Below are 18,642 nucleotides of genomic sequence, written 5' to 3' on the forward strand. Positions count from 1 at the left end.
GTGATTCTTAGAAAGAACACATGAAACAACTGGGAGGCTATGTTTTGAAGGCTGTAATTGGCTGATTTGGATAACCTTTGTGGAAAAATTTAAAATCCAGAATGCCAGAATATTCCGACAGTTTACTGTTGCAGCTCTATCTCTTAAAGATTGCCCATATTTCGGGTAAAAATTATGTTATTGCAGATGCTTTGTCGCTAATCTAACCTTGATGAGTTATATGAGTAAAGATAATACAACACAAAACTATACAATAGAGTGAATGGGGGAGCGTAAGTGTGGAATGTGTTTAAATTTTTTTTTTATTATATTGTAATGAAACACATTTAAAAATGGCGTTTGATTTCGCCAACAGCAGAGGTGTTACGAAAGTTCAATTTTTTGTTAAAACGTGGGAATCTATTTTTAAAAGAAACTAAAAAAGAATTTCATGGACATTGAATCATCTGGAGATGGCTGAACTTTGTATTTTTTGTATTAGCCAGCGACGCCCACATCCCATGAATGAATTTTTAAAAAAATGGAGCTACACTATGAACAGCACTACTTTTTCTTACGATGAGGACATCCATTGAAGGTGCCGGTGGTGCAACTGCAGATGAGGCTCTGGGCTGCAATGATTGGCCGTGAACCGCCACAAACATCTTTTTCATCAGGTAGGTCTCCAGCCGCTGGAGAATTTTCCTCATGACCCTCACTGACTTTGGTTTCGGAAGGGCTCCCTGGTGACAAGGTCAGTCAGTGTTGGCTTGATGTCGAAACCATTTATTGTCCGCTTTCCTTTGATATTCAGCTTGAGTCTATAACTGGATGGAGGCTGAGAGATATGGATTGAAGCGGTTCTGTTAGTACCCAAGCTGAGTATCAAGCAAGTTATTGATGAGCAGGTGCCAGCTTACACTCCTATCGATGGTTCAGTTATCACTTTGCTGCTGAGCGGGAGAAGGCTGCTAAAGCTGCAATTCACAGAGTTGGGTCTGATCTGTTTTTTGTAGATAGGACAGACTCGGTTTTCATATTGCAGGGTAGATGCCAGTGCCGTAGCTGGACTGCAAGATCTCCGATTCAGCTCACAATTTGGCTGGTGTGCAGGTCTTAAGCAACACAGATGGCACATTTTCAAAATCTATAGTTTAAGTAGTGCCCAGTTTACTCAAGCTCTTCTCAATGTGGTGGTGTAAACTGGATTGGCTAGACAATGGCATCCATGATGATGGAAACCTTGAAAATGGGCCAAGTAGGATTGGCCACTTGTTAATTTTCTTTTTTTTTTTAAAAAAGATGCTTGAAAACACTTCATCCTAGTTTCATGCAGTGTGCGCTAGGGTCTGACATAGCTGAGGAAGGAGATCTCAGTTAGTTACCTTACTGCTCATAACCACACTCAACTAAATGCAATACGGCTATAGCTTTGTTTGCACTTAGAAACTATATCAGTTATGCCTTTTTTCAGTTCAGATTAAAAGCAGCTTCAGATTATGGAAAGTCTAATACTGACCTGGCAGGAAAGCAGTCTCCCAGGGACAACTAAGTTCTGAGTGTGAAGATCTTCGTCGGCGGTGGCAGATTGAGGACAGCGGCGAAGACGACGTTTGAGCTATGGCTGCCTGAGCTCCGGGCCAAGGGGTGCGCAATACTGTCAGGGTGACAGAAAAGACCTCGGCCGAAGGAGTGCCCGTGGACCACACCTTCTTTGTAAAGCGGGTCCTGTTGAAGTGCTGTGGGTTTGAAGCCACGGATATCTTCTGCCTGCAGGATTTCCCCAACGCTGCATACCTTGATGTAACATTTAAAAACGTCGCGGTGTGCGTCAAACTCCTGAACACTTTCAAGCAGAAAGGAAGCCAGGCACCATTGTCGATCCTCACTACGGAGCCCTTGTTTAGTTTGTCAACACAGCGAAACAGAGTGGTGACCATTCACATGTATAACCCCCATATCCCTGTGGTAGATGTGCTCACCTTCCTCAGCTGGTAAGTTGAGGTGGCTGGAAACAGTACAGAAGTCAAGGACACTTTTAGGATCTGACAAGCAAAAGGCAGGTCACTGTGACGTTGAAGGTGGATGCTAATGGAGCCATCCTCCATCCTCTTTCCAGCTTTGCCATGAAGAAGTCGAGGTTACTTAGTATATGCGGGGCAGCCTGCGGCAAAACTGTGCACCTGCGGCAAAACTGGTCACTTGGCAGTCAACTGCAGTGCAACCTTTTGCCGGAACTGCAAGCAGGAAGGGCATTTGACAAAGGACTGCAAAGACAGCAAGTGCTGCAACCTGTGTGGGGAAGGTGGCCATCTTTACAAGGCCTGCCCAAAATGCTCTGCAACCTATGCGCAGGCCATAAAGGGAGGCGCAACAACCAGGGCTGCTGCGATGGAGATTCGCCCACCCCACCCTCCACCTCTAGTGCACAAGGTAATGGAAAAGAGAGCATGGCATGCAAACAAAGCTCGAAGTACACTTCAGAAATTGGCCACAAACCCCTCTGTTTCCTCCAGAGAAAGCAGATTCAATGGAAGAGGCAGTACCAGAAGGAGAGTGGAAAATAGTTACAAGGAAATATACAAAGACGACGACAGAAAAGAAAGGGAAAGCCACCCTGCAAAGTAACAGCAAGAAGCGGCTGATGCCCCTGATAGATACCAGTGGCTGTTCCTCCTCTGATGAGGAAGGGCAGGAGGGCAGCCAACAAAAGAAGCGGCAAAACACTGAGCAGACAGAGGAGACAAATGGCCCCAAGCCGAGAAACACTGGAAGCAGTGAAGGACCCAAGGAACACCCGTTTCGGGACACCAGTAGCAGCAATGCAACCAGCGCCCCCCAGCTCCAAGAAACCGGGAGAAGCAAAAGCCTCGGCGAGGAGCAACATGAAAATACACGACCACCTGAACACAAGGAAACTCTTCCCGAATACATACCCTCTCCTCACCCCCCTGACGTCACTCAAACGGTACAACTCTCCTGTGGTACAGCATATCTGTTTTCTCAGCCCAACGGCTGTGGACAATTTCTTAACCGCCACAAGTATTGCAGGAGCACACCCAGGAGCTGAAACTTGCATAGACATTTGAATGTATAATCTAAAATGGGTTTAAAAATTGCCTCTATTAATGGGTGTAGTGTTACATCCACTACGCGATGTGTTTCGACCTGAGGTTACCCGGTCAATGTCAAGACTGACCTGCTATTTTTGCAGCAGTGGGTGATACTGCATCTCAGCACTTACAGGCAATGGTCAAGGTGGTAGTCCCATGGGTCATCAATCTGGTCAGGGGGAAATGGTTCCTGTTCCTCTGGCCTGGGTATTCTGCTGTGGGAGGCAACTTCATCTCTGAAGTTAAGGAGGCAGTGGGCAGTCGCCTTCTCGTAGCAGAGGAAACATACACCAATGCTGCGCTTCGGTTAATCAACATGTACACCCTGGTCCAAATATGGTGAACAGCTGACTGTCCTTCCGCAGCTCCCACTGCTGTGGCGACGTCCAGGCCGGTCATTCTAGGCAGTGACTTCAACTGCATCATCGATGCAGCTGGACCATCAGGCAGTGACATCAGCAAACTGGATGCTACATCCAGATTCCTAATAGAAACAGTAGAAGATGCCAAGCTGAACGATGTCTTCAGAAACCCTGCGGATGGAGCACAGTGTAAGATACACCGAGTCAAGACTGGAGGGGGTCTGCCCGTTCCAGGATTGATTTCTTGTTTGTGTCCCATGCCTCCACGGTCAGATCCACCGAGGTCAAGCCCGTTTTTCTCTGACCACTGCCTCCTACTGGCTGATTGTCACTTACAGGATGACCAGCGGGTTGGCAGGAGGACATGGAAGCTGAACATAAAACTGCCGAAGAACACTGAGGAACTCAAAAGGGATTACAAAGGTTGGAGAACCCTGAAACCCCTCTGAGTCTCTGGCGCACTCGTGGAAAGCGATCAAGGCAAACATCATGAGGTTCTATATCCTCAAAGGTGTTCAGAGGGTGAGACAGAGGGACAATGTCCAGACTCCAGAAAAGAATGCAGAATCTGCTCCTGCTGCAGTCGATGGGGGTCGAGGTCAAGGAGGATCTATCTCCAAGAGGCGAACAGCCAGAAGACCTCATGCTTTGTCACGGAGGCCTCCAAGATCATCTTCCAGTTCACAGTCCGCTCCATTGAGCAGGATGAGACGTGCTCGCGTTTCTTCTTCCAAAAGGTGCACAGAGTGCTCTGTGATCAGCAGCTGAAGGAACAGGACGGCTCAGTAACGTCATCGCAGTCTGACACATTGAGTATCAACAACTCCTTTTATGCTGGGCTGTACGACATGAAATCCACGGACAGCACAGCCTCCCAATCCTTCCTGTCCTCTATCACAGAGGTCTTAGATGACTGTCCAGACTCTCCCGCGTACTAACAGCTAACTCTGGACGAGCTGACAAAGGCAGTCAGACGAGTAAAACTACTGGAAGCGACAGCTTGCCAGTTGAGTTGCATTCAACTTTGTGGGACTGGATTGGCCCAGACCTGCTGGAAGTGTACGAGAATATGCTTCTGGCCGGCAGCATGTCAGAATCCAGGAGGAAAGGCATCATCAACCTCATCTACAAGCGGAAGGGGGAGAGGGCAGAAATCAGAAATTGGCAGCCCATCTCACTGCTTACTGTACACTACAAGATTCTATCCAAAGTCATCGCCAGTTGGGTCAGATCTGCTCTGGAGTTGGTGATTCACCCTGATCAGACCTGTACTGTAGCTGGCAGGAGGATCTCTGATAGCTTCACGCTACTCAGGGATACGATCGCCAATGTGCAGGACAGGGAGGCGGATACCTGCCTCATCAGCTTGGACCAGGAGAAGGCTTTTGACAGGATATGATGGATGTGCTCTGCAAAATGGGGTTGGGGAGGGAATCCGCTGGATCAAACTGCTCTACATAATCAGTTGCACAGTCTCAATTAATGGGTGGGAATCAGAGAGTTTCCCGATCAAATCCAGTATCAGACAGGGCTGTCCTCTCTCCCCTGTCTTGTTTGTTTGCTGTATCGGACGTTTTGCTGAATCCATTAGGAAGGATGCAGGCATAAGAGGGGTGACAATCACAGGCAACGGAGGCACTCAGGTCAAAGCCTCTCTGTACATGGATGATGTCACCGCCTTCTGCTCAGATCCGCTGTCCATTCGCAGGCTGATGAGCATCTGCGACCAGTTCGAACTGGCCTCGGGAGCCAAAGTAAATCACGGCAAAAGCGAGGTCATGTTCTTTGGGAATTGGGCGAACTGATGCTTCACCGTCAGGTCAGATTATTTGAAGGTTCTGGGGATATGTTTCAGAGGGGCTAGGGCATGCGGTAAAAACTGGAAGGAGCGAAAAGCCATGGTAAAATATAAATTGAGCATGTTGGAGCAGCATTCTATCTCCATTGCAGGTAAGAACCTGGTCATCAGGTGCGAGGCGCTCAAGTTGTTACTGTATGTGGCGCAGGTCTGGCCCATACCCCCATACCCCACTCCTGCACCGCGGCAGTCACCCGAGCCATCTCCTATTTTATCTGGAGATGAAAAATGGACCGGGTTCGCAGGGGCACGATGCTCAAACCTCTAGGTAAAAGGGGGAGAAAAAAAAAGTACCCAAAGTTGCCCTCATCCTGATGGCCAACTTTGTGTGCGGCTGCATCAAGCTGTGTGCAGAACAGCAGTATGCAAACAACAAGTGTCACTACATGCTGAGGTTTTATCTGACCCGGTGTTGCGAAGGATGGGTCTGGCCACATTGCCACTGAATGCTCCATTCAGTTGGACTGCGCCATATCACCTGTTCATCGTGGAAAGTTTGTGGAGAAAAACAGCTTTGACTGCAAATCCATCGGGTAGCGGTCTGCACGGAATGTTCTCAAGGCCCTATGGGAAAAGGAGATGGATCCTGTCGGATGGTTCCCAGAGCAGAATGCCAAAATCATTTGGCAGAATGCCTCATCGCCAGAACTCTCAAACAAACACCAAGACATAGCTTGGCTGGTGGTGAGAAGGGCCCTCCCCGTCAGATCATTCCTGCATGCCCAGAGTCTCACTACCTCCGCAAGCTGCCCTCAAGGTGGCTGTGATGGGAAAGAGACCGGCGACCACCTCGTTCTGGAATGTATAAACAAAACCTGCTGGAAATACTCAGCTGGTCAGGCAGCATCTGTGGAGAGAGAAGCAGAGTTAACATTTCAGGTCTGTGGCCTTTCATCAGACCTGGCAAAGGTTTGAAAAGAATTAGGTGGGGAAGAGAACAAAAGGGGAAGTGTGTGATAGGGACGGAGAGATTAAATAACAAAGGTATCCTAGGACAAAGGCAAAAGTGTGTTAATGCTTGTGGTGAAAGACAATGCATTAGTCCAGAGAGAGTGTCAATAGCGGAATAATGAGCAGCTCTGTCTTGATGAAAAACAGGCACATGGTTGAAAAATAAAATTTCTGAAGTTATTGAACTCAATATCCAGTCCACAAGGTTGTACAGTGCCTAATTGAAAGATCAGGTGCTGCTCCTCGAGCTTGCATTGATGCTCACTGGAACACTGGAGCAGGCCAAAGACAAATGCTGGCAGGAAAGCGGCCAGGCGGGGGGGGGGGGGGGGGGGGGGGCGTTGAAATGGCAAGTGACCGGAAGCTCGGAGTCATGCTTTCGGACTGAGCGAAGGTGTTCCACAAAGCGGTCACCCAATCTGCATTTGGTCTCCCCAATATAAGAGGTGACCACATTGTGAGTAGCGAATACAGTACACTAAATTGAAGGAAGTACAAGTAAATCACTGCTTCACCTGGAAGGAGTGTTTGGGTTTTGGATGGTGAGGAGAGAGGAGGTACACCTCCTGCAATTGCATGGGAAGGGGACAAGGTGTCGAGGTGATGGAGGAGTGGACCAGGGTGTCGCGGAGGGAACGATCCCTTTGGAATGCTGACAGAGCAGGGGAGGGGAAGATGTATTTGGCGGAAATGGCAGAGGATGATCCTTTAGATGTGGAGTCTTTTTTTATTCTTTCATGGGATGTGGGCTTCACAGGCCAGCATTTATTGCCCATCCCTAATTGCCCTTGACAAAGGAATTCAGAGGGCATGTAAGAGTCAAACACATTGCTGCGGATCTGGAGTCACATGTAGGCCAGACCAGGTAAGGGCAGATTTCCTTCCCTAAAGGACATTAGTGAACCAGATGGGTTTTTACAACAATCGACAATGATATCATGGCCATCATTAGACTAGCTTTAACTTCCAGATTTATTAATTGAATTCAAATTCCCCCTTCTGCTGTGGTGGGATTCGAATCCATGTCCCCAGAGCAATACCTGGGTCTCTGGGTTACTAGTCCAGTGACAATACCAGTACGTCACCGCCTCCCCGATGGTGGGGTGGAAAGTGAGAAGGGGAACCCTGTTGCGGTTTTGGGAGGGAGGGGAGAGGGGAGAAGTGCGGGAAATGGGTTGGACACGGTTGAGGGTGCTGTCAACCACAGTGGGAGGGGGGAAATACTCGGTTGTGGAAAAAGGAAGACATGTCAGAAGCACGGTTATGGCAGGTTGCATCATCGGAACAGATACATCGGAGAGGAAGAAACTTGGAGAATGGGATGGAGTCCTTACAGGAAAAAGGGTGTGAGGAATTGCTCTTTTACCTCCTCTCTCCTCACCATCCAAGGCTCCAACACTCCTTCCAGGTGAAGCAGCGATTTACTTCTACTTCCTTCAATTTAGTATACTGTATTCACTGCTCACAGTGTGGTCGCCTCTATATTGGGGAGACCAAACGCGGATTGGGTGACCGCTTTGTGGAACACCTCCGCACAGTCCGAAAGCAAGGCCTCCCCGAGTTTCCGGTTGCTTGCCATTTCAACACACCCCCTCCCGCTTTCATGCTAACATTTCTGTCTTTGGCCTGCTCCAGTGTTCCAGTGAACATCATTGCAAGCTCGAGGAGCAGCACCTGATCTTTCGATTAGGCACTCTACAGCCTTGCGGACTGAACATTTAGTTCAATAACTTCAGAGCATGACTGGCTTTTTAAAAAAAATACTTTTCTTTTTATTTTACTTTTTCAACCATGTACCTGTTTTTCATATAGACATAGCTGCTCATTATTTCGCTATAAACAGTCACTCTGAAATAATGCTTTGTCTTTCACCACAAGCATTAACACACTCTTTGCCTTTGTCCCAGGACAGTTTTGTTATTTAATCTCTCCTGCCCTCTGCCCTATCACACACCTCCAATTTTATTCTCTTCCCTACCATTCCCCGCCACCCCCCCCCCCCCCCCACCCCAACTCCCTTCACTTGCTTAAAACCCAATTCTTTTTGAACCTTTGCCAGGTCTGATGAAAGGTCACAGACCTGAAATGTTAACTCTACTTCTCTCTCCACAGATGCTGCCTGACCTGCTCAGTATTTCCAGCACTTTGCTTTTATTTCCGATTTCTCGCATCTGCAGTATTTTGCTTTTATTTTATCTTTCTGGAATGTGCCTTTGCAAAGCATTTGTGGAAAGAGATGCAGTGTTTTTTGTCGAAGTTCATCCCGAGCAGCTCCGTAACGGAGGACTCTGTGCTCTACGTGCTACTCTCAGGGATGCACACCGAGATAAACATCAACTGTTGCTGGAGGACCATCAACTCGGTGAAACGCGTTCTTTGGTCTGCCAAAACTTGCTGGTTGCAAAGAGTTGTCTATGACTGAGTGTTGCAGTTCGGCACATTCCAAGGTCTAGGACTACGTGTTGAGGGACACCCTAAAGCTTGGAGCAGCTGCCGCACGGCTGTATGCACCAAAAGTGTTTTTGCATATAAATTATACATTGCATATAAAATGGAATGACAAGAGTTGTGAGGCAACTCATGGTCTGTATCGAAGGTATCTGATTTCTATTGTACTTACCAAAATGTGAAATTTGAACAGTTTTATGTACTTTTCTTTTACAAATTTATGAATAAAGTATATTTTTGGAAAAAAATTATGGAAAGTTAAAAGGTAAACATTGATACATTATTGTCTCAGACGTGTGGAAACAATGAGGATACATTCCAACAGGGCAAAAGGTAAGGAACCAAAAATAGGGCTCCTAGGATGACGAGGGAGATAGAGATTATGATGAAACAAAAAAAAAAGGTGACGACTTCATCTGACATGCATTATACAAGTGATACAATATAGTTGAGAGGGGAGGTGAAGAGGAAAATAAGACTGGCAAAGAGGAAAATAGAATGGCTGTCAACATAAATGGAACCCAAAAATTTTCTGCCAGCATGTAACTAGTAAGTGGGTAGTAAGAGGTGGAGTGGAGGATATTAGGGACAAAGAGGGTAATATATGCTTAGAGGCACAGAGCAAGGTTAATATACTTAATGAGTACTTTGTATCAGTGTTCACTAAGGAAGTGGAATCTGACAAAACATCAGTAGAAGCAGTGAGAGTAGTGGCAATGGATAGGGTAAAAATTGAGAGGAAGGTGGTACAGAAAAGGCTAGCTATACTTAGGGTAGGTAAGACAACTGGTCTGGATGGCTTGCATTACCAGGTTGCTAAAGGAAGTGGAGGTGGAGATAGCGGAAGGGCTTGCCATAATCTTCCATGAATACGGGGGCTGCAGGGGGTCAGAGTGGGGAGAGAGGGACAACTTAAGAGAATTTAACCTCAGAGAAAATTCAACAGGTTTACCATGAACCCCAAAACCCTACTTCACTTAAAACCATTTACCACTTTTCCTCTGTCTGTGTGTGCGCGCAGCACGAGTGAGTGCATGCGTTTGCCACAATTTCAGGTTAAGTCATATTGCTCAATAAATAATTAATCTTCTGTTTTAAACCTACAAGAAAACCCATCGCTGTCTGTTTATTTGATAAATAGAACACAAAGAGGTTAAAACCCTAAGAACAAAAACATTTGCTGTGGTCAGGTGGGAGTTGAACAGTGGGAACCACCCACACCCATCACCATGCGGTAGTAACAGTACCACATAAAAGGCTGGTTAACAAAATTGAGGGTCATAGAATAGGAGTGTCAGTATCCAACTGGTTAAAAAAAATTGGCTTAAGGACAGAAAACAACAAGTCATAAATTGGTTGTTTTTCCAGACTGAAGGATGGTGGTAGACAGCGGTGTTCCCCAAGGGTCAGTGCTGGGACCATTGCTTTTTTTGCTATATATAAATGACTTGGATCTTGGAATACAGAGTAGAATCTCAAAACTTGCCGATGACACCAAACTTGGAGGTGTGGCAATGAGGATATGAACTGCCTGCAACTGGACATAGATCAACCAGAATGGACAGAGGGGTGCCAGATGGAACTTAATACTGACGAGTGTGAGGTGATGCATTTTGGCAGAAGGAATAGGGAGAGGCAATATATGCTTAATGATACAGTTCTAAAGAGTCTGCAGGAACACAGGGACCTGGGGTGCATATGCATCGATCTTTGAAGGTGGCAGCACACATTGAGAGTGTGATCAGCAAAGCATATGCGACCTTGGGTTTCATAAATAGAGACACGGAGTAAGAAAGCAGGGAAGTTATGCAGAACCTTTATACATCTCTGGTTAGACCCCAATTGGAGTACTGTATCTAGTTCTGGTCAGCACACTTCAGGAAAGAGGTGATGGTCCTTGAGAGGGTGTGGAGGAGATTTACCAGAATGGTTCCAGGGCTGGGGATCTTAATTACAGGGTTAGGTTGGAAAAGCTGGGGTTGTTCTCCGAACAGCAAAGGATATTGAGGGGAGATTTGATAGAGGTGTACAAGATTAATGACCAGCTTAGATAAGTTAGACAAGAAAAAACTGATCCCATTAACTAATGGTACAAGATTCAAGGCTTTGAGCAAGAGATGCAGGGCGAATATGAGGAAGAACTTTTTTAAGCAGCAACTGATAATGACCTGGAACTCGCTGTCCACAAGGGTGTTAGAAGTGGAGACAATAAATGACTCAAAAGGAAACTCAATGGTCACTTGAAGGAAATAAACTTGCAGGACTACAGGGATCGAGCAGAGGAGTGGGACTGACTGGATCGCTCCATGAAGAGCCTGCACAGACTTGATGGGCTGAATGGCCTCCTTCTGACTCTAAATGACTATGACTCTAAATTTATGATCAAAAATAGGTTAGAAAAAAAAATCTTTACACAGGATGAACAGAATGTTGAACACTGCCACAAACCACTGCTCAAGCAGAGCTCAAATTCTGTCTAGGAGAATTAAGATAGTTGCTACCCATGTTCATTTTGAAGCAATGAAGAAAATCTAGCCAAGACTTGATCAGCCAAATAGCTTATTTCTGTGCTAGAATATCCACAGTTCGGATGCTGCCAAGTCATTGGACAATTAGTACAAATACACCTTCATCCGAAGTACTGAAGTCAGATTTTGTAGTCCATGTTAACGATAGAAATAATTTTGATTTCAGGCAAAACATCAAAAATCAGACAAACTTTCAGATCATGCCAGCTAAAACAAACAGGAGGAGGAACTGGTTAAAAGTTGGCTGGAATACAGCTTTTAGGATCAGATTTAAAGCTAGTGTAGGTTGACTCAATTACAAATCTTTACCATCTAAATTAAATTGTGTTAGGTTTCCTAGTAAACGTATAGCATGTTCTACCCATAATTCAACAATTTGATTTTACCCAAGTGGTAATGCGGATAAGAGGCCTGGCAATGGGGGTGAAAATTCCTGCACCATGCAAACAAGACATTACTGGGGCAGGACAAGAAAGTTTTACTTTGAAACCATCTTATGACACGCAAAGAAATACAGAATCAACAGTAGGCCATTCAGCCACTACAGTCTGTTCTATTCTGTTCAATTAGATCAGAGATGATGGGCTGAATTTTACCAGCACACCTCGCTCCACGGTGGCGCGCTGTGAAGTCGGCAACTTTCCAACACGGAAATGCCCCCCGCAATATTACGCACGGGGTCTCATTTAAATGGCGGGGGTGGAGCGGCCATCCCCTATGACGTAGAGGGGGCAGCCGCCATGCCCCCGGCAACAGCGTCCAGTGTCGGCACCATTTTTAAAGGGCTTCAAGCCCTTAAGAATATATCTAAATATTTAAAGGTGCCGGTGTGCTAACAAAAATGACTACATGTTTAATGCAACATTGAATCCCCTCTCTCACTGAGGCCACAATACATAAATTGACCTATCCCCCTAAAAATACACTTTTTGAAATTACGAACTTCTCCCCCCCCCCCCGAGCTTCAGTATCTTTGACCCTCAACCCCTTCCCACCATCCTCACAACCAATAGGAAGTTTTCCCTGCTCCCCCTCGTCGCCCTGATAATTTCATTCCTCCTGCAATGGAGTTCCGGAGGCACGCGAGTTGCGGCCAGTTGGCCGTAAAATCGGCATGGATAGCTGCCGTTGGCAGGTATGTTCGTCTGCATTTTAATTATTCTCATTTTAATATTTTAATGAAGGTTCCACCGCTATGCAGCAGGGGGGGGGGGGGGCTACACCGAGGCTCGCCGCCGCCGCCACGCCACTAATATCCGGCGTGGCCTTCTCAGCGTCGTGTGTTGTGGCAGGCCATTCCTGCCAGCATTTTATGGGCCTCCCCGCCACAACCCACGGCGTCGAGGGGCTGTTAAAATTCAGCCCGATCTGTACCTCACTTAGATTTACTTATCTTTTGTTCCATATGCTTGCATAAGGTTTTGAAACAAAAATCTATTGATCAGGGTCTTGAAAATTTCAATTCACCCAGCATCCACAGCCTTTAAGGAGATAAAAACAGCAAGTGCTGGAAATACTCAGCAGGTCTGGCAGCATCTGTGGAGAGAGAAGCAGAGTTAATGTTTCAGGTCTGTGAACATCAACTCTGCTTCTCTCTCCACAGATGCTGCCAAACCTGCGGAGTATTTCCAGCACTTTATTTTTACTTCAGATTTCCAGCATCTGCAGTATTTTGCTTTTACTTTAGGGAGATAAATCCAGAATTACATTATCCTGTGAGAAAAAAATGCTTCCTCTTTTCACTCCTAACTGGCCTAGCTCCAATTTTAAAATATGTTAAGCAAGGAGTCAGGAGGCCTAAAGGGGTTCTGAGAAGTCATTGGCAAACAGGATTAAGGAAAATCCCAAGGCTTTTTATACGTATATAAAGAGCAAGAGGGTAACCAGGGAAAGGGTTGGCCCACTCAAGGACAGAGAAGGGAATCTATGTATGGAGCCACAGGAAATGGGCGAGGTACTAAAGGAGTACTTGGCATCAGTATTCACCAAGGAGAAGGACTTGGTGGATGAGGAGTCTAGGGAAGGGAGTGTAGATAGTCTCAGTCATCTCATTATCAAAAAGGAGGTGGTGTTGGGTGTCTTGCAAAACATTAAGGTAGATAAGTCCCCAGGGACTGATGGGATCTACCCCAGAATACTGAGGGAGGCAAGGGAAGAAGTTGCTGGGGCCTTGACAGAATTCTTTGCATCCTCATTGGCTACAGGTGAGGTCCCAGAGGACTGGAGAATAGCCAATGTTGGTCCTTTGTTTAAGAAGGGTAGCAAGGATAATCCAGGAAATTATAGGCCGGTGAGCCTTACGTCAGTGGTAGGGAAATTATTAGAGAGGATTCTTCAGGACAGGATTTACTCCCATTTGGAAACAAATGGACTTATTAGCGAGAGGCAGCATGGTTTTCTGAAGGGGAGGTCGTGTCTCACTAATTTGATTGAGTTTTTTGAGGAAGTGACGAAGAGGATTGATGAAGGAAGGGCAGTGGATGTTATCTATATGGACTTCAGTAAAGCCTTTGACAAGGTCCCTCATGGCAGACTGGTACAAAAGGTGATGTCACACGGGATCAGAGGGGAGCTGGCAAGATGGATACAGAACTGGCTCGGTCATAGAAGACAGAGGGTAGCAGTGGAAGGGTGCTTTTCTGAATGGAGGGATGTGACTACTGGTGTTCCGCAGGGATCAGTGCTGGGACCTTTGCTGTTTGTCGTATATATAAATGATTTGGAGGAAAATGTAGCTGGTCTGATTAGTAAGTTTGCGGACGACACAAAGGTTGGAGGAGTTGCGGACAGTGATGAGGATTGTCAGAGGATACAGCAGGATATAGATCGGCTGGAGACTTGGGCGGAGAAATGGCAGATGGAGTTTAATCCGGACAGATGTGAGGTAATGCATTTTGGAAGGTCTAATGCAGGTGGGAAGTATACATTAAATGGCAGAACCCTTAGGAGTATTGACAGGCAGAGAGATCTGGGCATACAGGTCCACAGGTCACAAAGTGGCAACGCAGGTGGATAAGGTAGTCAAGAAGGCATACGGCATGCTTGCCTTCATCGGTCGGGGCATAGAGTATAAAAATTGGCAAGTCATGCTGCAACTGTACAGAACTTTAGTTAGGCCACACTTACAATACTGTGTGCAATTCTGGTCGCCACACTACCAGAAGGACGTGGAGGCTTTGGAGAGGGTACAGAGGAGGTTTACCAGGATGTTGCCTGGTCTGGAGGGCATTAGCTATGAGGAGAGGTTGGATAGACTCGGATTGTTTTCACTGGAACGATGGAGGTGGAAGGGCGACATGATAGAGGTTTACAAAGTTATGAGTGGCATGGACAGAGTGGATAGTCAGAAGCTTTTTCCCAGGGTGGAAGAGTCAGTTACTAGGGGACATAGGTTTAAGGTGAGAGGGGCAAAGTTTAGAGGGGATGTGCGAGGCAAGTTCTTTACACAGAGGGTGGTGTGTGCCTGGAACTTGTTGCCGGGGGAGGTGATGGAAGCAGGTACCATAGAGACGTTTAAGAGGCATCTTGACAAATACATGAATAGGATGGGAATAGAGGGATATTGACCCTGGAAATGCAGAAGGTTTTAGTTTAGGCAGGCATCAAGATCGGCGCAGGGTTGGAGGGCCGAATGGCCTGTTCCTGAGCTGTACTGTTCTTTGTTCTGTTCTCTTGTTCTGAAGTGGCACTTGAATCTATGTCCTTCTGACTCAGAGGTACGGGTGCTAGCATTGAACCAAGGCTGACACCCAGGTAATCTATTTTTTCCTTCTAATTGCAAGATCCGTTATCCACATGACACTTAAGGTAATGTCATCAGTTTGTGCTGAATTATAGATGGAAGTGCGATCAGTTTACTAGGGTACAGATGTACAACTATACAAATTTATTGAATGCAACTGATAAAAGCTTTCTCATCTCATCAGTTTGCATTAGTTTCAAACGCTGACCCTAAAACTGAAAAGAGAGAGATTCAACCAACCTCTGACCAGTTTCCTCATCTGCTTATGTTAGAGGGCATTATGAATGTTGGACCTTGTGGCATTATGTCTTAATAAATTGTGATTTTTAAAAGTTCAAGATGGAGTCCAGTCAGCTGACCTTACCTCAACTCTGCCAAAGGTTACCAGGATAACACAGATTACAGGTCAAACACAGTCTTCTAAAAACAGAAATTACAGCACTAACACCTGAAGTTTCACCTTCCCAGACTTTCAGGTCATAAAACAAGGAGTCAGCAATTCTGAACATGCAAATGAACTGTGCAGGTGTTGACACCTGGGGACAATGGAAAGCTCAGAGTACCTTTGTGAATGCAGACTGATGACCTCTGCATTTTGGAGCAGAACAACGAACTACTGACTTTTAAGTCCACATAAATTTTACAGACTTTCTGGAGAAAAAGAGGCCACAAGTGAAGGAATCAGTGGTTTTGGCCTCAAACAGGATGCAAGAAGGGAACCCATCAGGGTGCGGCCTCAAGGCAAGCTGTAAGAGAAGACACCCAGCAGTGACAGCTGGAGAGAGAGAAATGCCTGCTCTCTGAAGATTTACAGCCGAAGGTTGTGAACACTGGAACCTGCTGTAGAGAGTCGAAGCTTGCGGAGGGTCCACGGGATCACCAGAAATCACATTATCCATAGATGTCCGGGTCAGAAGTGCTTGGAGAAGTGAGCAAAGAGAATACTGATTTTTGTTCAGTCTGGGAGATTCAACGCACTGCAACTGCAAGGAGTTTAGGGACTTTCAATCGCAAAGAATTTTGTAATCAAAAAGGACTGTGTAAAGTATAAGTGGGGTGCAAGATTTTCAAGTGTTTGAATAAGTAAAGAAAATTCTTTTACTCGTAATAAGCTACTTACAAAGTACTAATTAGTTAATTGGGGATTTCTTTTAGTTTAGTTGTTACAAGAAGTCTTAATACGTGAAATCTTGTTGTGCAATTTGTTAAATTGCTCTGGGGGGGGGTTCACAGCTTGTATTTTTCACAATAACTGGCTCTGAGGTCATAACAGAGGGCATGATGTGATTGTTTTTCTTATTTTGTTTCTTGACCACGGAATGCTCACTTCTGCCATGGGTCCCAAAGATTTCATTATACAGTACTGACAATCCCTCACCAGAGATTTTTTTTTAAAATCATAATCACGCTACCAATACTGACCTTGATGATTAGGTGAATTTTGACTGCAGGTTGCTTGAAAACTAGGTCCAATCGCTTCTCCAGGCCTGAGGGGGGCCCGGTCGACATTGTCCTGAAACAAAAAAGCAAACAATAAATGCACAGCCATGTTTAAAAATGTATTTTAAATATCACAAACAAACCAGATCTCCCATATTGTTACTTGCAGTGACAGAGTAAACATTTTATGATGGAATCCTGTTACAATTTTTTTTATTAAAAGTGCATTCATTAGCACCATGATTCATTGCACGTGAAACAAAAACACACTTGCACAAACGTCTGTTTGAGGTGTGAAAAACTGTATATAATGCTGCTCATAAAAAGAGCAGCCATTAAAAAATATTGCTTGCGCAAAGAGAATTTTTTTTTAAAACCAAGTACAATACCACAGCCAAGGAAAATTGGCTTTTGTAGAAATGGCGGGGAATTTTTGGAATAAGTAGAAACCATAATTGTGTATAAAAGAACAGAGAATGGGGGGGGGGGGGGGGGGGGACATATGCACGTCCATGGGTAGCTCCTGGCTGTATGGCAAAAATTGCCGTCCGCAATACTGAATAAACAGCATGGAGCAAATAAAAATGGGGGCAGTAATCTGGAGTCAGCCACAATCGCTGAAGCACAGAAGTAATTTTTAGACTGTGGGTAACTTCAGTCTCTCCCCACGACCCCAACCCAAGTTATTGAATTTTCTGTTTTTAATCTATTTTATGTGAACAGTACATCTAGAAAAGCCTTCCAAAGCACAGGACTTTTACAAATTTGTGCAATATATTGATAATTGATTCAAGTTTGCCCTGTCTTTATATAAATCTGTTCAATGTGATTATATACAAATTTATTGATTGCAATTCTTATAAAACGCAAATTTCTTAAAAGGAAAGGCATACCAAATGGCCCAAATAATTTTTGATTACCATTTAATTGTCATATTGCTGCCAGCTCCCAGGACCATGATCTGAGTGCTACTACAATCTAATACCCATTTGAATGCTGCTGAATCCCAGAACCTTCCCATTTTCTTCAGTGCTGAACACCCCATACCAACCTCCAACCTGGTGCCTTACCTACTATACTGTTGTGCATTCTGGTCTTTCAAAAAAAGATAAAATGAAATAGCATGTCTACATAAAGGAAACATGTATAGCAACAGCCACTGGTAATTCTTTTAGGGAGAACACAAGAACACGGAGCAGTAGACGACCATATGACCCATCGAGCCTGCTCCGCCATTCAATATGGTCATGGTTGATCTTAAGCTGCAACTCTACTTTCCTGCCCACTGGCCATATCCATTGATTCCCTGAGACCAAAAATCTGTCTATCCCAGCCTTAAATGTATTGAACTACGGAGCATCCACAACCCTCGGGGATAGAGAATTCCAAAAATTCACAACCCTGTGAGTGAAGTAATTGCTCATTTCAGTCCTAAATGATTGACCCCTTATCCTGAGACTATGCCCCCCATGTTATAGATTCCCCGACCAGTGGGAACGATGGCCGGAATTTTACGCGACCCCAGCGAGCCGGATGGTGGCCGGTGGGGGGGGGGGGGGGAAGGGAGGGGGACAAAATTGAGCGCGAGGCTCCTGGAGGCCTTCCCGTCCCGCTCCCGCCTCCGCACTACTTTACGTGAGCCGGGGGCTGGGGGGGGGGGGGGGGGGGGGTGTGGAGGGGCGAGAAACGGCCACCCGCCCCAGACCAATCAAGGTACTTAAGTGGCCACTTAATGACCAATCAAGGGCCTTCGTTCAACTCCACGGGGATTTTACCCATGGCAAGCGGGTGCCCGGGAGACGTGAAAGGCCACCCAGTGAAAGTTGGCAGCCTCTCAGCGCCCCAGGGGTGGGCCCTGACAAACGGGCACAGGGTGCCCAATTGAGGGCTGCTCCCACTTCCCCAACCACCCTCAGGACCCAAGACGCCCCCCCTTCTCCCCACACGACCACCCTTGCCTCGCCGGGACGCGACCGATCACCCCAGCGAGGCAACTTTAACTTACGTGTAGCCCAGGCTCCATGTCTTCGGCTGGGCTGCAAGCCCAGCAGCGGCCACCGCTCCCAGTTACTATTTTAGTGTCATCTGCATATTTGGCTATAGTACCTTCCATCCCTGCATCCAAGTCATTAATATATAGAATATAAATAGTTGGGGCCTGAGGACCGAACCCTGTGGCATATCACTCGTTACATCTTGCCAACCAGAAAAGGACACATTT

The 18,642-nt window shown here is 46.0% G+C and overlaps 1 protein-coding gene across 10 annotated transcripts in view; it reads right to left on the reverse strand.

Moving 5' to 3' along the window:
* Window positions 1–18,642, reverse strand: part of grb10b (growth factor receptor-bound protein 10b) — a 272,599-nt gene that overhangs the window by 178,595 nt on the left and 75,362 nt on the right. For all 10 annotated transcript variants that reach the window (XM_068011037.1, XM_068010950.1, XM_068010990.1 and 7 more), the window contains one exon: window positions 16,404–16,494. Coding sequence is in view for 8 of the 10 variants with exons in the window: in XM_068010950.1 (XP_067867051.1) it covers window positions 16,404–16,494 (91 nt within the window). In the remaining 2 variants the exon portion in view is untranslated. The remainder of the gene's footprint in view (window positions 1–16,403; window positions 16,495–18,642) is intronic.

Source organism: Heterodontus francisci, chromosome 2 (assembly GCF_036365525.1).
Source record: "Heterodontus francisci isolate sHetFra1 chromosome 2, sHetFra1.hap1, whole genome shotgun sequence".
NCBI lineage: Eukaryota > Metazoa > Chordata > Chondrichthyes > Heterodontiformes > Heterodontidae > Heterodontus > Heterodontus francisci.